The sequence below is a fragment of the Ischnura elegans genome, chromosome 7 (assembly GCF_921293095.1).
Source record: "Ischnura elegans chromosome 7, ioIscEleg1.1, whole genome shotgun sequence".
Taxonomy (NCBI): domain Eukaryota; kingdom Metazoa; phylum Arthropoda; class Insecta; order Odonata; family Coenagrionidae; genus Ischnura; species Ischnura elegans.
The window spans coordinates 81454056-81477140 of NC_060252.1; the positions used below are offsets into that span (position 1 = coordinate 81454056).

Below are 23085 nucleotides of genomic sequence, written 5' to 3' on the forward strand. Positions count from 1 at the left end.
TTTCAGGCCATAAACGGCACTCTAGTGCCCACACTGTGGGTTTATACGGTATGTATCAGGGGTGCCGACTTACAAAAAATATTGGGGGGGCCCAAACCGGGGACCTTGCCCCGGTAAATTTTATAAGTAGTGAATTTTAGGTTTTTAAGCATTTTAGAAGAGTCATATGATCAACATTAGAACACTGATCACTCGAATCTCGATATCTGGACACTCCAGGGAAGATCGACAAGCCTGAAACATTTTTTCTCACATCTGTAAGGAACTTTTGGGGGGGCTCGGGCCCCCTCAGGCCCCATGGAGTCGGCGCCACTGGTATGTATTGATGACTGATGACTAGGAATTTTACTCCAAGAAATTAGAAGTAGAAAACAATATTAACGACCAAGTGATGCATTGATTTTCTGACATCCATGCATTAGATTTGAATACTATAATGCGGCGGCAGTCAGGTAAAGGAGGAGGCTTTGAGCCAACAGCGTGACATACACCAGTGGTGATACTACCCCGATGTTCAGATTATTCATAACATACACAAGGCACTTATCTTCTATTCTTACTATTAGTTGACTAAAAATACTGCTGGAAAACACATTTTTGGGGCAAGACCTGTCCCCAGCTCCGATGTGATGTAGTGCGGCACCAATTTGTCTGGTACTCTGCCTAGATAAGCTCTCACCCCTGTCTGGGCACGGAACCAGAATGTGTAGCACATGGCCTTAGCCAGCTCTCAAAGTTTTCTCCGATCATCAACAGGCATGCATAGCCAGAATCTTTTTCTGTATAATGCTAGATAGGGTTAATGCTGAAGACCTCTCATTAAGACCAGCCAACTGGGTAGCCATTCCATTGAGATTCTGAGTCCGGCAATTCCATCAGTGCCATTCGTGCCATTCACATCATTTTCGTGATGATTATATGTTTAGTGGATGGCAAAATTAACATCATGCACTGAGTTATTATTTCTGCCGTCACTGGCAAAATGGGTACCCCATTTACTTCCAAGTTTACAAGATACACACCCCTCTGAAGAGATATACCATGTAATATTGAGCGTACCATGGCAGGAGCTTCATAGCGTAGCCTAACTACATATACATATTCTTCTCCATGTTCATCATAGGCCTTTTACAGTACATTACCAAGCACCCATTATAACACAGTTCTCACAATATGCTGTACCCACTACAATGGGCTTCTACTGAACCTATATAGCTTTATGATTCAAAGCAATTATGATTGGAGCCTGAAAATTTGGAGAAGACAAAAATTTACATAAATTGGCAGTGAAATGTAGCTTTTCACAATTACTTACGAATCCTAGGACATAATAATAAATTACTTAAAGCCCCAATATATTTGGCCCTTGAACCAAGGTTCTGATATCACCAATCGAGGATGCATTTTTCTTTGTTGCACTTGACTACCTTCCCTCATGATACTCCCTGCATTACTCATTTGCTGAGTAGTGTGTCATCTCATAGAAATGCATACTGTACTTCCCATTGGTAAGAGCAGGCTAAGGTTATGACTTTCATAAAGTTCATGATGAAATGGATAAGTAAATTAGAAAAAATCAACCGCTCAATAAATGACTTTCACAATAGACACACTCTCCAGACATTGATTCCTATCCATAAAATAATTGAGAAACCATTAGAAATATTTAAATGATAATTTTGGTTTTGAATCAGCCACCAAAAAGCTTTCATCATAAATAAAAATGTTTTACTTTGTCCAATGAGACACTAACAAATTTAATTTATCATGGTCAACCAAAATATATATTATCACATTAGAGCTATAATCATATGAGTGACGACAATACTTATGAAGTTAAGTGAGCAAACATGTACGTAAGAATCATTTATAAAAAAAGAAGACACTGAATGACACTTCTTGTAGCGTCTGCTATTTCAAATGCTATGTTTTGATCACATGAATGATAGAGAAGAAAAACACCCAAGTTATCTTCAGCAAGTAAAAAAGAAAAAAAGCATCACAACAAGTATGAGCATTCAAACAAAAAAAAAACAGCAGCCAAATGAAAACCTTACAAAAAATGAGTGGATGTTAATTCAAAACAGAATATAATACATACCACATAGATTGCTTGACAATGATTCTCAAAACTCAAAAAATTCATAACTATTTTCTTAATAAACATGCATGAGTCAGGCATACCTTGTGTTTGTTAAGCTTGGATTTTTCATCAAAAGCAACAAATCAATTTTTCAAGTCAAAATGCAAAAATTATGGGTTGTAAAAATTAATATAGAAAGTACTGATTTCTGAGCCTATGCTCACAAGGTCTCAAGAGTTATACTCCAATGATTCACTCTGGATGGCAGTCAAGATTAGAAAAATCAACTTGCACGAGTTCACGAAATAGCACCAACACTGCTATCAAATAAAAAGCTTCCTTAAAAAGGTCCTTTGTACTTACTGCAAGATGAAGTCTCTCACAGGAAAAACTTACAAAACTCTCATCTTCCAGTAGAAATTTGAATACTTGGTATTTCAGGTAAATTGAAAAAACTAGCGCCCACTACTTCATAGGTTTATTAACAAATGAGAAGAGCTCATAGCTGAAAGTTAATATAAGTTAGAAATCAGTTCTGGCATTTATATATTCATATGTATTATGTATATATATATTCATATATAGTTACTGGGAGTGACTTTGCCACATGGTTTGATTATAAACAGACTAACTCAATGACACTCATTAAACACTCACAAACAGGCACTGCTCCTTGCCACACACGAGAAATAGAGAAGAAACTCAAAGACAGTGGCAAAAGTATCTAATAGATCACTGCGTTTAGTAACAAGCCAACTGCGCTCGAGTAGGCATTTGGCTTTTTTCCTAAATGAGGTATAATGCTGCCATCATTTTCGTTGAGCTGGGGGTATGTACATCTGCCGCGGTGGAAGACGTCCAACCCCCCTCCTGCCGTTGCCAACTGCCACTTCACGATTCCCCGAATTCATTCCATCGACAAGAACACCACTAGCAGCACTGTTCTCCCCTCGGCCACCCCAAGAGTCCTTGCTGCTCAGCCCAGCGTCCATCCCGCCTCCCACGCCTCTCTTCTCGAAATCCAGCATCCCTGGGAGGAGGAAACACACAGTCAGAGTGGGAACCCTACCTGTAAAAGTCTGCAAAAGACCCAAGTGTTTACCACAGGCAAATGCTAAAAAAAAAGGGTAAAATAAGCAACCAAAAGAATTAAAAATCTTTTGAAAAAACCAGGCGAGTAAAAAAATCCATAAATAAGAAAGAGGAGAAATTAAAGGTTATTGGAAACAAGCTGATGCACCACTGGCATACATATACATAACACTATATTCATACCAATACCCTCCACTTCATCACCACTTAACAAAATAATTAAAAGAAGCAAAGCCATCAGAAAGATACTGGGGAAGTAACAACTGAAGGTGATGAATAAAAACATATAATTTTTAAAACATATCAAACACAACCTAACATTTAAATTTATAATACTTTCTACCATTTAAGCAAGATAATAATGGCATACCATAACTGCAAAATGAATTGAAATAGGCTAGCTTGTTTATAATCAGGTAATAGGAGCCAAACATTTTAGCATGCTTTCCTTTATTTTATGTGTTATTCATTCCAAGCCAAATTTCCGAAGAAGCACTTTGAAGCACACAAAACAAAGTAAAAAAGTATCATTCTGTAACTTCACAATGTTAAGGAAGAGAGAGAATATGGGAATATATCAATCATTAGAATAAATGATAATTATGACTCTTTTGTTCTATTAAATTACAGGAGAACCCGCTGAATTGAGCTCAATTTTAGCTACCTACACCCATTTTAGAATAAGCTTTGATAAAGAGAGCAACAAGAGGACTAAATATGTATTTTAAAAACTCAATGCAGATAATCAATGTTAAAAGCGACTAATCTATCACTTCCTTTGAAAAGAGTACACAAACACTACTTTCACTAAGGTTCATGATTGTTTTGGCAAAGGCGTGAAAGAATTAAAATGCTCATGAATCGCACAGGAAAGTTTTTACAAAATGGTCTTGGCATTTAGTTTCATTTAGTATTTTAGTTTAGTAAGGCAAATACACACTCATATAGAAGTCTGGATCAAAATCTCGGATCCTAAAATTCAATCGTTCGTTGAACTGAGGTGAAATGACCCATACATAAAAAAATCTATTAAACCAAAAAATAGGAAAAAATGTTCATGATAACAGCACTTATCTAAGAAATCCATTTGTCTATCACTGTTAAAATGATAAATGTGGCAGCTGTTTCAATTTTTTCCGTGCTTATTGTAAGAAAATTTGGGCATGCCTTAAATCCTAGGAGGAACTTTTGATGGGGAATGCCATTCACTCAGTAAGATGAGTATGGCTTGGTCCTATATATTTATTCATATTCACTCGTTAAAATTTCTCTTAAAAACACTGAAACTGAAACTCACTTTACAGTTAAATACAACCATGAAACTACACAATACAGGCATCCCCCGAGTTACGTATGTCTCGACTTACGTAAATCCGTACTTACGTAAGCGATAACCGTATTTCAAATGATTACGTTAATTTACGAACGCGAGCGCAAAGTAGTAGATATTCGCGACGTACAACCCATGGTAGAAAAAATATCGAATTTTTATCGAGTTTTTTACGTGCTAAAAATAACAAAGTGACCCATTTTTGTCATTCCTCGAAGGAATTTCCATTAATTTCTGTAGAAAAATCGCTTATGAATCCCAAGTCAGCAATCAACGTGAAAATTCGCGGTTCTAGCAATGGATGTGGTTGCGCTGTACGATAAAACTTGTTATACAGTATGCACACCCGAACTCCGACTTTCAACTATTTAAAAATTGTACCCTTAAGATTGGACATTTCCATCTGTGGAATTAAAAGAAAATGAAGTTCAAGCAGAAATCTTTATTGTGGAAAAGAATTGTTTCGTAACCACGTAACGGCGTTGAAATTTTGAGTGTTGGCAATGAAGGCCGCGAAAAAGTTAAGAAAAAGTTGACACATGATATTAATTGCGTAATTGTTTACATGTTTCTGGTGGAAAATTTTATTAAGCTGCATTTTCTCGTTCTCTCATATTGTGTGCAACTGTAAATGAATATTGCGTCATTGAAAGATTTTCCCCACTAACTTTGTTGCACGTTAATGACGGAGTTGGCTGAATAAAAGCTCACTTTTAATTAGCTTCGTGCTTTGGAAATACTCTTCGATGTTTCCAGCGAAGTAAATATTCAAATGATGATATTTTCACGTTATTTAATTGACATATGAGAGAATGAAAGTATGTTTCCGTGCGTGAAAGATTGAGTGTATGTGCGTGTGAATGTATCTAAGAATGTAGTAATATACTGGCATTTTTGTGTGTGTTATTTGCTCATAATCCTAGACACTCCTACTACGTGTATTAACTGTGGCAGTGAAGCCACCAGATTCATCGATCAGCCTAATATATAAAAGGCAGAAGATATTATGATTAAAGGTAGGTAGACGATGCATTCTTTGGGCCCTTAAATCGCACCATAACATAATGAATCAATTTAAGTATTCAGTTTAGTAATGTAGCGTTGAGATAACGTACTTTCCCGAATCCATGTGATCGGTCAACTCTGGGAATAATATTACGCATTTTGATTGGCAATGCTCGAGATGCAACTCTCAAACTATAATAATGTTTATCGATTTTGTATCTAATAACGTAAGAATACGCGGTAGAGTTCATGAATTATATACATTAATGATCTCTGCTCCCGCATTAGCAGTAAAATACGTTTATTTGCTGACGACGCTGTCATCTATCGCGAAATTAGTGATCACTCTGACTATGGAAATCTATCATCTGACTTAAACAACGTTCATTTGTGGAGCCAAGAGTGGGGACTCGAACTTAATCTGAGCAAATGCATGGCGTTACATTTCTTGCGGAATTCGTCCAACTCTAACCATGTATATGAAGTGGATGGCATTAACATAAGGGCAACAGACGAAGTGAAGTACCTGGGAGTTACGATAACCTCGAACCTCACGTGGGGAACACATATAAAGAATATTTGCGGCATAGCCCTGAAGAAATTAGGATTCGTCAAGCGTATTGTGGGAAGATTTTCGGATGAGAAAGTAAAAGAAAGGTGCTATTTCGCTCTCGTACGACCGCACCTTGAATATGCAGCGAGCATATGGGATCCGGTGCAGAAAGACTTAATCCGCGAACTGAATAAAATTCAAAGAAAGGCTGCGCGTTTCGTCAAAAACTGCTACGGGCGTACAGACAGTGTTACCCAGATGTTAAGCGAATTAGGCTGGGAGCCGTTGGAGACTCGGAGGCTGCGCGCTAGGCTTAGATTGCTTGAGCAATTGAGAATGGATATCTTTAAGAGCGATACAGAGAACATAATATTAGAGCCACATTATATTTCCAGGTCCGATAGAAGTGATAAATTAAGAGAGATGTTTTGCCGAACGGATAGATATGCGAATTCGTTTTTCCCACGAACCATAAAGGACTTTAATAAACGGTAGTCCCAACTTCGTTTGAGCACTTAATTTTTTTAGCTGTAAACGGCTGGTGTCCTAACACCCCCTGCCACACGCCTTTTAGGCGGCTTGCGGGGTATTATGTAGATGTAGATGTAGATGAATATCGCATTGAATTGAATGAAATTTCACCGAGAATTTACCGGGCATTTCTCTGCTGAGAATTTCACCATGCCGATCGCAATCTCTGAGGCACTAACGCAAAGGTTCGACTTACGTAAAGTTCGACTTACGCAGAGTCTGCCGGAACGCATCTCTTACGTAACTCGGGGGATGCCTGTAATGGTCAAGTTCTAACAACACGTATCTCAAAAATAGCAACTTTTCAGGAGAGCAAAAGAAACTATTTATATTTTTAATTGCACAGTGATATTGAAAACAAAAAATTCATAAAACTGAAGAAGAAGCATGCATTTGCAAACAAAGAGTTGTTTTTTGCTTGAATTGTTTTTTTAATGTCATTATGCTCTGTTTAAGACACGTGTCTCAAATCGCCCAAATTTTGAGATATGTGTTGTTAGAACTTAGCCATCAGTATACTGCAGGGTAGCAAAATGTCTTGGCATTCATCTCAATTTGTTACCTTGTGAGAAACTTACGTAGTACTGTCGGTTTTGATTACCTATTAATATTATTTTATTGAATCTCCTTCTCGCACATAACAAACAACATAATACTCTGGAGATCATCAACTCATGCAGTAAATATTTTCAAACAACAGAAAAGGCTGCCTAGGACTATCGCAAAAAAAACGCATTGTTACCATCCAGATCCATTCTTGCAAAACTAAACATCCTTCCATTCTTTAGAGTGTACATGATGCACTATTAAATATATGCATGACAAAAGATGTCCAAATTCACAATAACTGCAGAATCCTATAGGTACGAGACTTAACCTCGAAATACATAGCTGCATCAAGGTAGTGTTAGGGCCAAATCATGCCCATGGCTTCGTGGAAGTCCTTTATACCTTGCATTGCCATCTTGGATGGACTGCAAGGACCAAACATTAAGACCACTGAGTCTCAGTACAATTGCCATTGTAAATCAGGGACCTGGATAGTATAGTGGTCTGCACAGCGACCCAGAAAGTCAAAGGTCCATGGTTTGATTTCCGTTCCGGGGGAATTTTTTCTCATGACAATTCATGTGAATTATGCCACCACTCACATGGTAGGATAGCAATGTAACACATATCTCATAATAATAGAGCTGGATTACATGCATAAGGTCATTCCAAGTCAAATGATACACAAAAGTTTCAAAATTACACCCACCATATCAGATTTTTATGAAATTTTTGTCACTAGCTTCTATCACCAATTTCATAACCTATGAAAAATATTTCTACTCTCACTGAACCTATAAAAAATATTTCTACTCACACCTCATAACTGAAAAGATATGGGTGGTAAAAGTTTTCTCAAAAGTGGAGGTAGTAGGATGCAAATTTCAGTACGTAGGGGGCATGATAAAAATTCATAGCTCAGTAACCAATAAACATATAACCACAGAAATTGTATCTCTAGTCTATCCAAGAACTACATACTAGGTGCAACAATATTTTCTATAACCCTTTCATAGCCATGTTAGCCATTCAACTATTGATTGACCCAGTTTTTAAACTCAAAATAGATAGAAATTTTATTTTAAAAAAAAAAATTTTGACCAAACTTAGAACATTCATATCTTGTAAACTATGGTAATGAGAGTGACAATATTTTACATGGTCATTGAATCGATGATAGAAGCTAATGAAAAAAAAATCATAAAAGCTGAGGATGTGGGTGTCATGGTCTGAAGGAACTGATGTGGAATGACCCTAAATGGAAAATGATGATTCAAGCTTTCATCAAGAATTTTTTTTCATGAGAACCAATGTTTTCAGCACATATTTACCTTATGACAGATGCAAAAAAAATTACGGTACATGCACAACACACATTTGAGAAATACAAAAAAACTCACCAGAATAGTGGTTTGGTGTATAAGAGGAAGGAGGTAAAACCCCAACTGAGTTGATGAAGGCACTGGAAGACTGAATGGCAGGACCAAATTCATCCTTGAAATAGTTAACCAAAGAAACAAGTTTGAAATGTAAGGTAAAAAAAAGTTGCAACTTACAAATTTGCAATGTACAATCAGAAGACTTCAGAAAAGATCAGAAAGCGATTGAAAGCAAAGGCAAGATGGCAGTTGTTCCTTTCATTGTCAAATGACAGAACATAAAAAGATCAAAAACAAGTCACGGTTTCATTGTTTTGGAGAATCCCTATTGACAGCAATTCTGCTCCCCATGCCCACCCTCGCTAATCCCCTCCACTGAAGATGGATATGACATTTAGGTAGACTTGGCATTGTGGAGACCAGTGCATCACTGAGACCTACTCATTTGGCTTCTCTCAGTCACCCCTGGCAGCTGTCTTTGGGTAGGGGAGAAAACCTTGACTGCACAGATGCTCAGCAGTTGTAGCTGCAACACAGCTGTATTTCTTTTGGTGTGTCCTTTTCAGTACTCCTACAGTGGGATTTTTTTGCATTTGTTATTGCAAAGACGAGCATCTTGAAAACACCTTTAATGAAGTTTTCCATTTGGCTAAGTGCATCAGCATGCTACTCATCACAACTGCCTCCATGGGGAGGAGTTTTACTACACATAATAAAATACATACTTTTAAGATATACACACAAATATACGAATGTATGAGCAAGAGTCTCCAGAGCTAGCATTTGTGCCTTCATCAAGAATGTCAACTCCTTGATATCTCTGAATCTAATATTTATTTACATAAGCACCTCTTGTATTAACCTACTACTATGTTCATTCCTCATTAGTTTTCTCCTATAGGTAATGAACCACTGTACACCCATGTCTCGTATAGCGCAATTTCGATTAGCGCAATTTCGATATAGCACAAATTCGTTCCTCGGGGAAACATTGCAACGCAGTGTAGCCTAATCAAAAATTTTAAACGCTCTCGTGAAAAAACGAGAACTTGCGCTAAGTACACACGTCATTTCTATCAATTTACGCATATTAATATTATTTCTTGCCTCAAATCTTCTTTTTTGTTTATATATTAATCGAAATTCATTGCTGTGCAATTGCCAAAAGTATTACTCGTCATTGGGTCCAGATAGCCGGCCTACCGAAGATTTATCTCGTCTCCTTAACAGAATGATAATAAATAATTTAGATCGTTAATTAAGCGTGGGGCTAGTGGAAATGAGTTTTTTTTTCAGCAATACGGTTTGAGACGTATTTTTGCCGTCGTAGGTTACCGGGCGATTGACTTCCAGGTAGAGGGTCTACGCTAAAGCCTTCAAGGTCATCGGTATTCACGGGGGAGAAATGGAGCGGTGGCCGAGTTGCGCATGAATAGCATCAACACATACAAGGGTTCGCTATAGAGTCTCAAACACAATGGCTTCGTTCCCTCCCCGCAGTCATAGGCCTTCTGCGTCTCAGGAATACAGCTCAGCAGAAGAAGGCGATTTAGATAGAGCCACACAGAGTAAAAACCATGAGAATATGGCAAAAAATAGGAATGCGTGTAGAAAAATGAAGAATTTATCAAGAAAAACCATAAACCTAGAAGAGGACTTGAGAGAGGTCAATTGCTTTGAAAATGGAGAGCGTCAAAGCGATATTGCGTGGAAGTTTAAACTCACGATGCCTTATTTTGAATAAAGACGAAGCTAAAATATCAGTGACCTCAGCCGCACCAACTTCAACCAAGCGGTCTACACATACGGAAAGTTCATGGTGAATCAGTACAAAAAGACGAGAGTGGTAATCGCTCCGAGACAGTTAGTGAAAGCGGTTGGTTCCAGAATTTAAACGGCAAGCAGGTATTTTCAGTGCGGCGATATCAGGTGAATCTGCAAGTGTTGATAGCGCAGCCACCACAACATTTTCTGATGAACTCCAAGCTGTTATTGAAAGTGGCTCCTTTCCCCCTCAACTAGATCTAGTGTTGACGAGACGATATTCTTTTGGAAAAGAATGCATTCTCGTTCATTCATTTTCAGGGAAGGAAAACCTGGGTCAGGTTTCAAGGCATTTAAAGACTGTTTCACGTAGCTGCTATAGCAGCTACGTGAAAATGACTCGGAGGACTTCAAATTAAAATGATTTATCATTCATAAACTCCGCTAGCTATGAAATGGCATTTAAAGTAGCATTTTCCTGTCATTTCGATGAGCTACAAAAGGGCCTGGGTGACACAACAGTTGTTTTTAGACTAGTTTTAAAAATCGTCAACTGCCGGCAACGCATTACGATCCCCTGAGATAGCAGATGTTAGCCCACCCGCACGACAGGATGGAATTTCGAAAGCACGTAAGAATTTTTTTTAACGTGAATAAAAGTCTTTGAATGCGTGAATACTATCTTTAAAGATGTTTTAAACTATAAATATTTATAGAAATAATGTTTTCTAAGGCTTTTTATGGGAATATAGATGTTTTAGAGGAAATTCAATACCAAAGACCTATGCTATCAGGAACGCATCCCTATCTTCCCCATGTTAAAACGCTCTCGTATAACGCAAATTCGTATAGCGCACAGACCCCAAGGAACGCATCCCTTGCGCTATACGAGACATGGGTGTAGTCTATACAGCAAATGATAATTAAAGTCCATATTGGATCAAGCTGAATTTAATTTTCATTACATTGAGCAATTTGCATGAAAATGATTGTTCCTCCATACTTGTGAGTATTTTGCATTCCTTCCTATTTTACAATTTTAATGGCATAAAAAAAATGACTGAGCAACAGGATCTGTTGGACTTGTTCGACCTAGCATTTTTGTTTAACTTTCCTTTCTTTAATGTTACCCATAAGTACTTCATACAGCTTAGGACCCTACGGTTTTTCTATCCTTGCAGTTTCATTTTCATGAAAACAGGAGGTCCTGAAAACGGGCCTCCCAAAACACATGCCATTACTAAGCTTGAATATCATACTTTGCCACTGATACGTAAGTAATACAGGTATATGCTTGTCCTAAAAATATAGCTTTGGAATTTTGTAAGGTGGTCATTACACCAAGTGGTTTTTGTTAATTAAATAGCATGAAATAAAATTTTATAAACAGGATTATGAATTATTCAAAATTTACAATTGCCTTGACAAAAAAGACATAGGCAATGTATATAGCCTGACGTACATAGCCCCATCATCAGCTTTATACCATTTTGCTCCAAGAACAATACTTTTATCACAGAAATTAAGGGTATTTCAGGAATTTATGCCGAATATGGGGGCAATTTGGGAAAAAATAAAGCTGTTCACTGCAGCCTCCTATGTAAAAATTTTCATCACTTTTTCAATCATAGCAATCTTTTTGAATTTGTGATTGTCGTGATTCCCTCAATGCTCCCAATATGGAGATGAAGGGAACAAAGACAGTGATACTTTTTTATGATGTCACTCCTCAATCAACATGTCAGAGAGCTGTTTCTGAAGAGCATAAAATTTTTCCACTTTCGGAGCGATTTTTATTGTACTTGATTGCAGAAAAGAAAATTGATACAACTATAATTTCTTTTCTAACTTTAACTTTCAAACACTGAAATAAAAACTTTTGGTGAACAACCCGAAAACACAACATACTCAGCAATCTTTAAGAACCAAAAGAATTTCAAACATACATAACCTAGGTACTAGTAATGATTTACCTCAGAAAAAGGGATGCAATCCTCTTGGAGAACCTCTTCATAATTCCCATACTCAGTAAATTGAACAACAACTGTCCTCTCAGAAACACCGGTAACTTCAGCATTGTAATACTGCAAAAAAGTCACACACTTTAAGCATCATCTTTCTAATAACACAGATACCTACACCAAGAAATTCAACACAGTTTAAATTGAAACATGATAAAAATTTCATTTAGAGTCGACTAAGCATAAAAATAATGACAACATTATAAGTATCTATGTACCATTTACGTACTTGATAGCACTGTGGAGGCAGCAGTTAAATGAGTTTAATTTGGTACTTCAATCTTTTGTGTCAAGAAAAAAACAAATTGCTGTACAAGCAACTTGCATAAAAATTTTCTTTTACATATTTTTACACTGTTACCGATACAAATATTAGGACAACTCTCCACAGTAAATACATGAATTATGTATTCTCCTATATGATGTCGCAATAATTCACCCAATTCTGCATCTATAATCATCTGTTGTGAAAATTTACTCTATACACTGACAAGGCGAATACACGACCTTCGCATCGCCGATCGAGCTCAAATTTTGCGAATCGGTAGTTTATGGGTACAAATGTAATATGCCGAAGCGAGACGACGCACTTCTCGTAAAATTCCGAGAAAAAAGCAATTAAAAATCGTAAAAAATGAAGGTACGCTATATTAACTCTTTTGAACGCCAATGGTTAACAAGTGGGCGACAGCCCAGTGGATACGGTATCCGATTGTGGAGGTAAAGGTGACGAGATCGATGCTTGCTCAGGGAATTTTTTTTTGTGTTAATTTTTAAGAATTTTATTGTTTAAATTTTTAAAGTTCGTTTTCTTATCTTCGTTACTACTATGGAATATAATTTTAAAAGAGATCTTTTTTAATATTTAAATCAGGAATGGATCAGCTTGGGATTAGGAACTGAGGATGAAGGGTGGATAGAAACCCGGCGTCGGCATTAGCCTGCTCTTAACGAAAGGCGCCAAGGGGACCACGGCTTAACGTCCCATCTGACGGACTGTGTACTGCACAACTATAGTGTAATCCACATTACACGCAGGGATTGAATTTAGGAATGCCCCTTAATTCTTTACCGAGATTTGGATGTGGAAGGCCAGTACACTGCCTCACCACTCCAGTTAATCCTTTATTTGCAATTTTCAGGATGGAACTCATCATAAAGACATGTAAAGCAAAGTGATTTGCGGCACCACGAACAAGTAGAAAAGGCGTTTTTTCCACAACTGCAACGACTGTCCATAATTTTTTAAGGAAAACACACGTCATTTACATTTACGAAAAATTGTCTCGTGCCAGCGAGCTTCGAAGCAAACATGCATGTTCAATAATTTTCCCGGAAACATATAATGTTATGTGGGTACTTGATTAACCTGTAATAGAAGAATCGAATAATTGGGGAAAGTTTTGCAAATTTTTTCCCTTTTTCGCGGCCGACGGGCATGAGCGGAAAGGGGTGATGTATGTGTATTGATGACCGGAATCACTTTTGTACGTGTTTGGTTTGTTTTCTGTTTTTGAGTTTATTTGTTGTGTTTTATTTGTCTGTGAACATGTTTGTTTTTGTTTTGATTTTTTTTTGCTGATTTGATACTATGGTGAGGAGAGATAAATAGTAGATTGTTAGGCAGAGAGCCATCTTGGAGTGAATGTACATAAGATACAGTGTGTTAAGTGATATTTTCCTTTGGTTTAATCGCTTTGATACGTTAGTGGTACACACTTCTTTTGAACATAGAGGCTCTATCCTTGGATATTCCTACGGATGAGTTAACGTGTGCGTGGCACTATTGCTGGGAGCTGCTCATCCATAAAAATTATATTAGCTGCTAACCACGCGTTCAACATTCCGATAGATCAGCCTTTTCTGCTTGTTCGTGGTGCCGCAAATCACTTTGCTTTGCATGTCTTTATGATGAGTTCCATCCTGAAAATTGCAAATAAAGGATTAACTGAAGTGGTGAGGCAGTGTACTGGCCTTCCACATCCAAATCTCGGTAAAGAATTAAGGGGCATTCCTAAATTCAATCCCTGCGTGTAATGTGGATTACACTAGTTGTGCAGTACACCGTCCGTCGGATGGGACGTTAAGCCGTGGTCCCCTTGGCGCCTTTCGTTAAGAGCAGGCTAATGCTGACGCCGGGTTTCTATCCACCCTTCATCCTCAGTTCCTAATCCCAAGCTGATCCATTCCTGATTTAAATATTAAAAAAGATCTCTTTTAAAATTATATTCCATAGTAGTAACGAAGATAAGAAAACGAACTTTAAAAATTTAAACAATAAAATTCTTAAAAATTAACACAAAAAACAGTTCCCTGGGTGAGCATCGAACTCGCTACCTTCACCTCCACAGTCGGACACCGTATTCACTGGGCTGTCGCCCTATTGTTTAACATGGGCGTTCAAAACAGGTTATATAGCGTACTTTCATTTTTAACGATTTTTAATTGCTTTTTTCTCGGAATTTTACGAGAAGTGCGTCGTCTCGCTTCGGCATATTACATTTGTACCCATAAACTACCGATTCGCAAAATTTGAGCTCGATCGGCGATGTGAAGGTCGTGTATTCCCCTTGTGAAACTCAAGCGATTCTCCCAGGTATTAATAAAGTCATTACAATTTTCATGCCAAAACACTAATAAATCCATTTCTTATCCACTTTCACTAATTTCCACTCATAACAAATTTAAATGAACATGAAACTAATTTTTCTCTTTACAAGTTATTAATAAAATTGTACAACTTTAGCTATGCACAAAGTCAATTAATGCCATTTAAGCAATAGAATTATTTCTAATAAGAATATTAATTAAAATTCATGGCAAAAAACTAGATATGAGTCACATTCCAGAATCTAAAGGGTATTTCTTGAACTCAACTCTAAAATGGCAACAAATACACAATTTATTGAAAATAATAAGCCGTGAGTTCGCTGTGGATAGCATACTAAAAAAATCTGATAATTCCAAGAGAAAATAAATTCCCATAGGTGGATAGGCCCCCTGAATTGGTCTTCATACAGGAGCTCAGCAGCTTTTTGCTCCATCATCTAGTATGTGATCCTTGTCAATATTTTCAATGTAAGTGTAACAACATAGATGGTTTCGGTAAAGCTGGGTTCTCTATCTGCCAGCGGGTAAGTTTTCATCTTGCAATGGAGAGGCTCCACACTCCTCAGTCAAACCATTCTTGGGATTATCAGCCTTTCACTTTCCTACTTGCTTCCCTAAACACCTCTCTTTTATTAACCCTTACAAACAACTAGTCAATTCAATGGCACAAAGAGAAAGCATAACACTGAAAACAAAGTAAAAATTGCCAATTCAGATATTGTGAATGGATTACATATCTCTTTTGATTAAAGATCTACGCTTTCCCTCTTTTACATCAGATAACTAAAGCTCTGTAATACCTTCTTCTGAGTGGACGATTACTTCACCCATGATCAATAACAAATATACAAAGCATAATATTAGGCAGAAGAAATTCGGTAAGGTATGGTAAGGTTTATTCTCCTAAGAGCTTTTTTAGCAGCTTTCAGTAGAGAATTATCTATGACTTCCAGTGGAGGATTATCTATGACTTCCCACGATCTTCCACTGGTTTGTCAGTAAAATTTCTCACATTTTCTTATACTCTGCTTCTTGATATGCCCGTTGCTGAAAGGTCTTTGTTAGTAAGTTAAATTTTTCTATTTGACAAATTTTCTTCACTCTTTCCTTTAATTTCTTGAATTTAAGATGGCATTACATTATTACCAAACAATGGCCACTATCGATATTTGCCCAAGAGTAGCTTTTGCAGTCCTCCACCTGGTACATATATACATATCCCCTTCTAAATATCTCTAAAATGTGGTCTATTTGAAATATTTTCTCTTGGCATTTTCCATGCCAATGTATATTATACAGCCTAATACACCTATTACATAATTGTACTAATGCACTCTGACACCATGATGATAATACATATTAGAAACTAAATTATCCGAACATTCATCGACAACTCCTGTGCCAACGCTCCAATCATCCATAAATCTTAATTTTTTTATATTTTTGCTAATCTTTTGCATGATTTGCACCAGATTTTTCGTTACGTCATGCCCAGAATTGACTCATTGTGATTATAGAACTACCAACCTTGTACATATTAGTAGAACTATGCCCTGTGTGAATCTAGTGTGGCTTCCAGTCCATAAATCTCCCCTCTTAAACGCTCCATTTATGTGATTCCTAGAACTTAGATTCACTGGCCTTCTGGCGTGATTATCAACAAATTTACAAGACCAAGACAACAGTCGACTGACATGAGAGTCGAACCTAAGGGTAAGTCTTCCTGACTAGCTTTCTGTGACTCAAATCAGCAAAAGACACACTCAGGGTTTAAATTACTGGTTTTAAACATTCAGTGCCTGAGTAACAAAATAGCAGAGCTTGAAGCACTAGCAGAGGCAGAGAAACCAGAATTTATATGTTTAACTGAACATTGGATGAGAGATATAATTATATCAATACCAGGCTATGTGATTGGTGACTTTTATTGTCGGAAAGATCATCGTAATGGAGGTGTTGTTATTTTTGTAAAAAGTACATTAGTTTTTTCTAATATGTCGCATTTGGTGCATAATCTAAATGCTGAACTTATATTTGAATGTGCAGCAGTGAGGTACACTGTAGCAAGTAATGATTTTATTGTATTATCTGTATATAGATCCCCTGTTAGTAGCTTTAATAGTTTCCTAGAAATTTTAGATAATCTGTTGTACACCTTGACAAGTCAATTGTCAAGACCAAATGTTATATTGGCAGGAGACTTCAACTGTAACCTTTTTAAGGACGGACAAGATAAAAGAAGATTTTTGCAAATTTTACAGTCCTATCAAATGAAACCACTGGTAAATACTCCAACAAGGATTACTAATGGCACAGGGACTCTACTGGATAACGTTTTCACTGATTACAATGAATCTAATGTTAATACTTCAGTATTTGACCCAGCAATATCTGATCATTCAGCTATTGTATCCATCTTTCATATACATGAGGAGCATCCTCAATCAAAAACCCTAAATCAATGTAGGTTCTTTAATGAGCATAATATGAATTATTTTTGTGTATTGTTGAATCAAGAAGATTGGAAAGACATATATGGTGGAAGACCTCTGAATGTTAACTTTGATGAATATCTTTGTAGATTTAAGTATTACTTCAACTTAGCTTTTCCGCTGCAGTCCGTGGAACACAGGAGTGTCAGCACAAAAAAATGGGTTACAAAAGAAGTTCAAAACTTATCCAGAGTTCTAAAACAAACATTTTTGCAAATACGGTACTCAAATGATGATGGGTTGCGACAGAAGTACTCTCAACTTAGGAAAGAATATAAGATATTTATAAGAAAAGCAAAAAGGGAGTATAATGACCAAAGGTTTAGGAATGCCTCTAATTATTCTAAAGTAGCCTGGGACATCATAAAAAGTAATGTCAATGCCAACCCAACAGTTCTGCCAGATCAAGTTACAAATGAACAAGGGGAAATTACTACAAACCCCATTGAAATCTCCAATGCCCTAAACCACTCATTCTTGCATCTTCCTAAGAGGGTGATTACCACCCAAAGTGGAGCTACTCTCGAAAACCATAAAATAAGTAGCTCATTGTATCTTAAGCCTTGCTCAGAAAGAGAGTTGTCTCTCTATATAGCCAAGATAGGAAAGAAAAAGTCTGCTGACATTGAGGGAATAACGGGAAAAGTAATTAAAGACTGTGAGTCCCTCATACGAAGACCCTTACTCTCGTTAGTCAACCAGTCCTTGTCAGAAGGTGTATATCCTGATTCCTTGAAGGTATCCAAGGTGGTCCCAGTGTATAAGAACAAAGACAATAGAAATAATCTGCAAAACTACAGGCCAGTATCTATAGTGCCACAATTTGGTAAATTATTTGAGTATGTATTCTGTAAAAGGCTCATTGACTATCTTGATAAGCAAAACATAATATCACTCCATCAATATGGCTTTCAGCAGGGAAAATCGACAGAATTGGCTCTATTTAATGCAATTGATAATATTACACAGGAAATAAATAGTAAAAATAAGGTAATGGGGATATTTTTTGACATGAGCCGAGCCTTTGATGCTGTGGATCATGACAAATTGCTAAAAAAATGTGAATCAATAGGTATTAGGGGCATTCCTCTAAATTGGCTTAAGACATATCTTCATGGAAGAAAACAGAAAGTAGCATATAGGAAAGATGGGACAGTCTATTTCTCCTCCACGTTAGAAGTCAAAAAGGGTGTACCACAGGGGTCAGTATTGGGTCCTCTTCTCTTTCTAATATTCATCAATGACCTACCTAATAAAATTGTAACCCAAGATAATAAGTGTGTATTATATGCAGATGATGTAACCATCTTATCAAAAAGAAAAAATCTCACCGCGTTAATTGATTCCAGTCAATATATAATAAAATGCATGCAAACCTGGTGTGATGTCAATGAACTAAGGCTAAATGATGATAAAACCCAAGTGATATTGTTTTCTGCTGGGCACAGCCCAAAGGACAATGATCTACTGCAATGTAAAAATAATTATCTTAATGATATGGAATGTGTAAAGTTTCTAGGAATTTATGTGGATAGAAATATGAAGTGGGATGCACATATAGAGCACCTATGTAAAAAACTGAATACAGTGTTTTATCTTATATCTGTATTAAAGCATAGTGTAAGCCAGTATGTTCTGAAAACCCTCTACTATGGATTATTCTACTCAAGAATTTCATATGGAATTATAATATGGGGATCTTCGCCCCAACTTCATGATGTGTTTGTTATACAAAAGAAATTTGTGAGAAGTATGTGCAAACTAAAGTGTCGAGCTCATTGTCGCCCTTTTTTTAAAAGCCTTAAATTACTCACTGTACCTTGCGTATATATATATCAGAGTGTCATATATGTAAAAAGGTATAAAGGTTGTTTTACTATGAATAATAGGATACATTCCTATGAAACCAGGAGATGCAATGACGTTCATGTCAAACAATCGAACCTAGCTCTGGTATCTAGAGGGCCTGAGCTCATGTGTACAAAATTGTATAATAACCTACCTGTATATATTAAAAGTATAGAAAATATTGATGTTTTTAAAAAGAGTGTCTTAGCTTACTTAATAGAGAAGTGTTTTTATAGTATAAAAGAATATCTTCAATCTGAAATGTAACATTTTCTTATGTGAATTTGTTAATTTTGACGTGCCCTATATACTTGTTTTATGATTGTATCATGACATATAGTATCCTTTGGGCAAATAAATATTATTATTATTATTATTATTAGAACCACTTTTTCCATGTTTTGGCTAATTAACCCTCTCAGGTATTCCTTCACCTACCAATTTGGCATTATATCACCACCGATTTATTTTATCCGAAAGAATTCCTAAACATTTTTATATTAAATAGTGGAACCTGCAACTCCTCAGAATGCTTACGTTATAGTTTCCACTTGTCTTTCGAAACCCAGCACTACGGCCTCAAGTGTCATGATACCTGCAGTGTTATGAGAGTCACCACGCCAATCACAGTGATCCTCACCACCTTCACTCATAAGACGAAAAGCTGTGGTGCTCTTATCCAGGTGATGAGACATAATTGTTGGATACCTCCTGTCATCCAGTCACAACATCATCTCAAATTTAGGTATCCAATAAATATGCTACTTTACTACGGTATACACCAATATCTCTGCAGAATGTCCATCACCTGGGATATTATAGTGTACTAAAAAAGCATGTGTACTTCAACTGCATGGTTTTACAACAGAATGGTCAATTAATACAGGAAATGCACAGTACTAGAGCACTAAATAGCGACCCGAGACAAAATTAAATAAAGCCAGCTAACACAATGTAACGAAAAACCTGGAGGGAGATGTAAGAATAATGAAAATGTTAAGTAATACATATTAGTATTTCAGCAAACTCTCCTAATAACAATTATTAAACAAGTATCTGGTGCAAATTTGTTCTCAGGTCAGTTACTTTGCATTTGAACACAAGATGTTGATAAAGAAGAGTGCCATTTTCAATTTTTTAACAACTAAACCAATCCCAGAGTGCTACACATACTCACTTTTTTAATTTTAAAAACATTATAGCTATCATGCCTGAAATCTATAGTTTACGTAAAAATATTTTTAAATGCAACGTTGGTTCCTATTTTAAAACTTAACAGCAAATGCAGAGGACATTTGATTTTCACAAGTTTTTAGCAAGTGAACTCAAAGTCCGCCATGTTCATCAAAACTTACCGTATTATCTTCCCAATATTTTGCCATGCACTTGTCCCCCATTTTCCACTGCCATACTTTTGAATCAGGTCCAAATGGATCAGTATGAGTCCCAGATGAAGTCACAGGACCAAACCCAGCACTATGCAATGGCCTATACACTCCACTAGGCATGCTGAGAGCCACAGACGATGCATCTCCTGGTATCTTAACATCTCCACCACCAACACGTCCACCACGGAAACTATCTTGAGGATTCGAGGTTGTATCAAAGAAGTGTCCCATTCCACTCGTAAAAGGAGCAGGCTGCTGCGAATTACCTCTTGCATTGCGGCCCCTCTCTCCGTCATCACTGAGCAGCACTGAGTGACCACGCCCATCCCTCCACCTGTCGTCTCTCTCACCCCTTCCAACCATTCGGCCAACATTGTTCTCACTCGAACGGTTCTGCATTTCCTGAAGGGGTTGATGGTATTGGCTATTTGAGTTTTGATTGCCATAGTTTTGTTCAGAAACATGGAAGTTCCCAGCTACAAAGGCGTGCACAGCACCAACACCACTGCCTTCATCTCCAGGCCAAGTCTAACCCCGAAAGTCATAACCAGTGTCATTCAAAGTAAACATGCAATTGAAAATATTATTTTTGTTTAGTTATTATCATTGATTTCTGAGGGAATTCCAAGGCCACTTTAATAATGAGCTGTATTTAAGATTCACTCTGACTCAGGATTCCAAATGGAGGCTCCAAGCAAATTTATGCATTAAATAATGTTATTTCAATGAGAGATACTGAAATATTTTATAATTATTTAGTTTGATACATATTCTAAATATTGAATGCAAAGGTAACCCTTGCATAATTGGAGAGACACCGTGTTAAGCGAATTTTGTGTTCAGCAAGATGTGTAATGTGGGTTACATACTTTGCACTGGGGCCATATTTAGCCTGACTTTTTCTAGAGGCTATTTTCATCTTACCTAATCCTTAGTAGATCACAATATCAATTTAACTATCTTTTCATAAGGAGTTCAAATTATCACTGAATAAAACTCTTCCATGTGACTATTGTATGATGATGAGGTAAGCTAGCAATAGGGTTGAGTAACAGCAAAGAAAGGTATCCCCGGCAAAGTCATAGACAATGAGGATATTATTAATTCAATAACCAAATAAAGATCAATAGCCATTACATTCTTAGTAATCACTTCAAGTGAATATCAATGAAACTCATATCAGACTCTTTTGAAATAATATATCAGTGGTTTTCCATATCATTAAATAAGTGTGTTGCTTTGAGTTTTCGAATCTTGAACCTCTTACAGTACTCAAGGGAGACAACATTTGTTGGCAGAGCACTTCACTGCTCAAACAGTCGCAAAAAAGAGTCTTTTAAATGATAATTTGAACTCTCCTTGAAAAGAGATGAAAAATTGATATTGTGATTCAGGTAGCATTAGGCAATGTCAAAACAGACTCAAGAAAAGTACACTCAAAACATACACCACTGAAAGTATGTAACCCAAAGTATACCTCTCACTTCACACGAAATCTGCTTCAAATGGTATACTTCAAGAATGTATCTCTCGTGTTAAGCGAAGACTATCAGTATTTCAAAACTATAAGACAATAAACAGGGAAAACCTCTACAGTTTGCTTGATATAGCAATAAATATTTAAATATGTAGTAAATACTCGAAAAATTGCATTAACAATGTTGAAAAATTTAATGCATTCAATAGGATATTTTTTGCATATTTTATGATAGAAAAACAGTACTAATGCAGAATTACTTATATTGGCAACTGCCCCAAAAGAGGAAAAATACTAATCGTAAATGCAAAGCACCACATTTACTGATTGGAAAATTAGAGGCTCCTTCAAATTATTCTACCATGCAATAGCTATGACTTCAATAAATATTATAAAGAAGTATAATAGGAAATCAATCAAAAGTAAGAAAATCAAAGCATGCAAAGATAGAAAACGAAATAATTTGGGAATTACAGGTGATGGTCAAGTAAATCCAAGGTGAGGTACAAAAGAAGGATGGCACAGCAAAGAGTAAGAAAGGATGAAAAGCAATAATATGGTATCAAGAGGGTCATCATTAGGAGGAATTAAAGTTAAACTAAAACCAAACCATTCATATTATGTTTATTCAGTGTTACTATGTTAGCTTAAATTATGATTAATGTGGCTTAGGTAATTACAAACCTCAGCCCTATACCTAGTTCTGCAAGGCCAAATATTTCAGGGAGCTGCAGCTTATCATAAAGCAAATCGTACTTATAAGAAAGAATAACTGGCTTCAATGGCAGCAGGGTTAAGTCATTTCCTGCAGAAACCCAAGGTCACAGGTTTGAGTCCTACCTCGGTAGGTTGACCCTCACAGGGCATGGGTATTTGGGATCATCCAACATTGTTGTTTGCTAGATTCCCTCACTGTATGGTTGTATAGGCTTAAAGAGTCTAGCTGCCTTCGACTCTTATGTG

The 23085-nt window shown here is 36.7% G+C and overlaps 1 protein-coding gene across 3 annotated transcripts in view; it reads right to left on the reverse strand.

Moving 5' to 3' along the window:
* Nucleotides 1–2544: 2544 nt before the first annotated feature.
* LOC124161940 (tudor domain-containing protein 3) overlaps nucleotides 2545–23085 on the reverse strand; it is a 39447-nt gene continuing 18906 nt past the window's right edge. Inside the window, exons 11-14 of one of the 3 annotated variants that reach the window (XM_046538205.1) lie at nucleotides 20613–21047; nucleotides 12260–12370; nucleotides 8544–8637; nucleotides 2545–3113 (exon numbers count right to left, since the gene is read on the reverse strand). In XM_046538205.1, the coding sequence (XP_046394161.1) occupies nucleotides 2893–3113; nucleotides 8544–8637; nucleotides 12260–12370; nucleotides 20613–21047 (861 nt within the window). In that variant the 3' untranslated portion in view covers nucleotides 2545–2892. Of the gene's footprint in view, nucleotides 3163–8543; nucleotides 8638–12259; nucleotides 12371–20612; nucleotides 21174–23085 lie in introns of all 3 variants that reach the window. The other 2 variants (XM_046538204.1, XM_046538206.1) reach the window with 2 other exon arrangements.